At 59.9% G+C, this 3,376-nt stretch overlaps 1 protein-coding gene across 1 annotated transcript in view; it reads left to right on the top strand.

The window, feature by feature from the left end:
• The first annotated feature begins 1,217 nt into the window (after window positions 1-1,217).
• The window catches only part of CUNH11orf52 (chromosome unknown C11orf52 homolog), a 5,370-nt gene continuing 3,211 nt past the window's right edge, over window positions 1,218-3,376 (top strand). Inside the window, exon 1 of the mRNA XM_057386786.1 lies at window positions 1,218-1,560. Within this exon, the coding sequence (XP_057242769.1) occupies window positions 1,529-1,560 (32 nt within the window). The 5' untranslated portion in view covers window positions 1,218-1,528. The remainder of the gene's footprint in view (window positions 1,561-3,376) is intronic.

Genomic DNA, 3,376 nt, shown 5'->3' on the forward strand with positions numbered 1-3,376 from the left:
CTGTCCCCCAGTCTGTCCCCATCCCCCAGGCTGTCCCCACCCCAGCAGGGATCCGTGGCTGCTCGCAGCCCCGCAGACACAGCCTGGGCAGGGAATGCGGAGCGGCAGCCAAGCTCTCCCCGGCCCTGCCAATGTTTGTGGTGCTTTTCTGTTTCTCTGGTGGAGCTCGAAGCAGCAGCTCCAGGATTTGTGAAAGAGGTTGATGGGAACGGGCTCCCAGACTTTTTTCTTTTCTCCTTCCCCACAAAGCAACAAAGCCCAAGTTATGCCAGGAATCAAAACAGGCGCTGGGTCATTGAAACAACAATGTCTGTGGTGAGCTCAGAGACACAGACTGCAGCTTCCCGRGCAGGGACAGACTCCTGGGGACACCTGGGCTTTGCAGGACCCTGAGAACGTGGGGAGAGCACTGAATTCCCTCCGTGAATGGAATCCTAAATGCTGAATTCTCCAGCCCCAAGCTGAGGGGCAGTGCCACAGCAAGGCTCTGCAGGTCACAAAGTCACCTGTGACCCTTCCAAGCAGAATTCATCTCCTTCCATCATTCCTGGACAGGTCCGAGCTCCCCTCTGCCCTTGGGCAGGTGATGAATGGTGCTGTGAACCTGGCTGGGAGCGGGGGTACCCCTGGGTAGGGCATTAGGGCCAGCTCCTGTCACTGAMAGGGCAATTGGAGCTCACCCCCTTRTTAGGGAACCYTTTTGGGGTCAGAMTGCACAGAAYTGGGGCTGAGCGCCGAGTCAAAGCTGTGCTGCAGAGCTTCTGCCCAAAAAAATGACATTTCAATGATATCTTTGGGGAGTATCAGCTTGCTTAGACCTGCCTGAGATGTGGTGCCAGGAATTTCCAATCATTAGGTCCWGGAATGATCAGGGCTCGAGTCTGAAGGGCTCTCACCAGGGGTAGAGGGGTGAAATGCACGTTCCTGTTGCTGTCTGACCCCCTGAGCCCGAGAGCTGTGCTGCACCCTCAAAAACCATACCTGCCGCCCTCAAACGCACAGAACTGACCACTTTTATCCAGGCAGCTTTAAAAAAAAAAGTGGATTTCCGCTGTGCCTGAGGCTGTGGGGCAGCAGCAGAGCTCAGCCGAGAGGGGAACTCCACGAAATCGCCTCTTCCTTCGGTGATGCCACAAACACTGCGCGTTTTCCTGTCGGAGATGGAGGGTGGGGAAACCTCCAGGAACGGCGCTGAGAGCTCCCACCTGGGGATTCTCCTTTGGTTTGAAGTCCTTCCTCCGTCCCCTTTCGCATCACCGCTGGCATCAGCGGGGAGGAAGGAGGGACAAGTGACAAAAGAGAATTTTATCCTCAGGGGTGACCCCCGGGGGCACGGGGAACCTTTCCTTGCGCTGTCCCCGGCGGGAGCCGCCCCCGGGGACATCTCCGGTAGGTGGCACACGGGACCCGCGCACGAAACCCGACACTGCCAGACACTCCCTTGGAATAGCCAGGGGCCGGGCAGGAACCAGGAAATCCACGGCGAGCTGGCCAGAAATCGCCGCAGCTCCATGGGGGAAGGAGCGACATGGGCAACCTGTGCAGCTGCGGGCGCCCGTGGTGAGTGCGGCTGGGGGCGAGCGCCGGGCGCMGCTTTSGGGAGGATTTGGGGAAGTTTTGCGGCTTTGCCGGAGTTCCCGGCTGGCTCCCAGCCCTGCACCTGGCCGGGGAGGGCGAGGAGAGAGCGGGGTCGGGGCTGTGCAGGTGCCTGGGGCAGGACAGGGGACAAGAGAGGTTTTTTTTTGTCACATCTCAGCCCCGACGGGACCGGCAGCTCGGGGTCCCGCGGCCGCCGAGCACCGGGGAAGGATCTGGTGGCAATCCCTGTSCTCACAGGGGCTCTCCGGCCCTCTCCGGCTCTCCTTTGAGAGGTTCAGCCGGGGTTCACCCTGCTCTCAGCGATTCCAGTCTCTCTCCCTGCCTGCGCCTGGCTGGGTTTTATTTGTGCCCGGGGAAATCCCGGCCGCGTTTTTGGGATGCTGTGGCTCTTTCTCCCGGGGAGGGACGGTGACACTTTAATCCCTGCTGCGCCCCGGACCTCCCGCTCGCACAGAAAGGGCAGCGCTCGCTGCCAAGTGGGAATATTTTCAGCCCTGGGCGTGCTGCGAAGGGAAGAGCCGTCAGAATATCAGATGAAGCTCCGAGGACGTTCTCTCTCYAACGCTGCGTTTGTTGAAAGTATGAGAAATTCTTCCAGGGTTTTTAATAATTCCAAGAGGCACAGCATCACCTAGTGGAGGAAATTTCGGGAGTTCGTTCTTCCAAGCCCTGAGGAATTTGGGATTTAGGAATGGAGGTGAGGGGTGGAAAGCTGGGTTTTTACGTCGCCCACCGAAATTCCCATTTTTTAATTTCTTCTGCCCTGTGGCTGAGGGTAAATGAGGCACCCGGGGYTCCAGCAGACGAGGGCTTGATCAGGGGCTGCCTGGGGCACAGTCTGAGCGCTTTGAAGAAAAGCTTTTACAGCAAATTTATTCCCAGGAGAGCGGTGTTGATGAAGGAATTGTGCCCTGGGGTCGGGGCGCCTCTGCCCTGTGCACGCTGTCACATTTAAAGTGGCACTGAAGTGGCACAGACAGGGAAAGTCGCCCAAATTCAGCCCCAGGACGATGTGGRGCAGGAATCGGGGAAGGGGAAAGGGAAGCAGCAGTGTGGGAGCAGGGACACGGCGCTGCCACGGAGAATTCTCTCCGGCTGGGAGTTACAACACGTCTGACCCGGTTCGGAGGGGCGGGAGAGGTTTCCCCGCTCCCATTTCCCGTGGCACTCGTGTCCCCATTCCCGAGGAGATGCCTGGCTGCGATCATCCCCCGACAGGAATAGCTGCAGCCCACACACGGCACAAAGGGAGCAGCCCGGAATGCCGGCACAGGGGAGGGACCCGGCTCCTCTGCTCCTGCTGAAGGGTTTGGGGACAATTCCGGACTCTGGGGGTGCGACAAGGAGCGTGCCCGGGCACACRGGGCTTGGCGAGGAGGAGACGGGGAGAGGAGGCTGTGAGAGCCCGCAAGCACAAAACGGTGTGATTTAAACCCCGAATTCCTGGGGAGAACCCCCAGATTTTGCCTGTGAAGGGCTGGAGGTGCCCCCGCGGCAGCGCTGGAGCTTTGGCCACCCTGCCTTGCTCAGAGCCGCCTTCACCTGGCAGCTCCGAGCCCGGTTAATGATTACTGCTCATTCCGGAGCTCTCTGCCTGCGCTCTCGGCGGTTTTTGTTTTTCTGGAGTGCCGGGTCGCTGCTGCACACGCCGTGCTGTCCCCGCCCGCTGTCCCAGTGAGAGCTGGCAGCGGCTCCGTGCCCGGGGTGGCAGCGCTGGCTGGCAGATGGCACCGAGTGGGACACACGGCGTTCCCTGGAGCCCGAATGCTGAGCCTGC

This window comes from Malurus melanocephalus, unplaced genomic scaffold, assembly GCF_030028575.1.
Source record: "Malurus melanocephalus ecotype Western Australia unplaced genomic scaffold, MMel_1.1 scaffold_1051, whole genome shotgun sequence".
Classification (NCBI taxonomy): Eukaryota; Metazoa; Chordata; class Aves; order Passeriformes; family Maluridae; genus Malurus; species Malurus melanocephalus.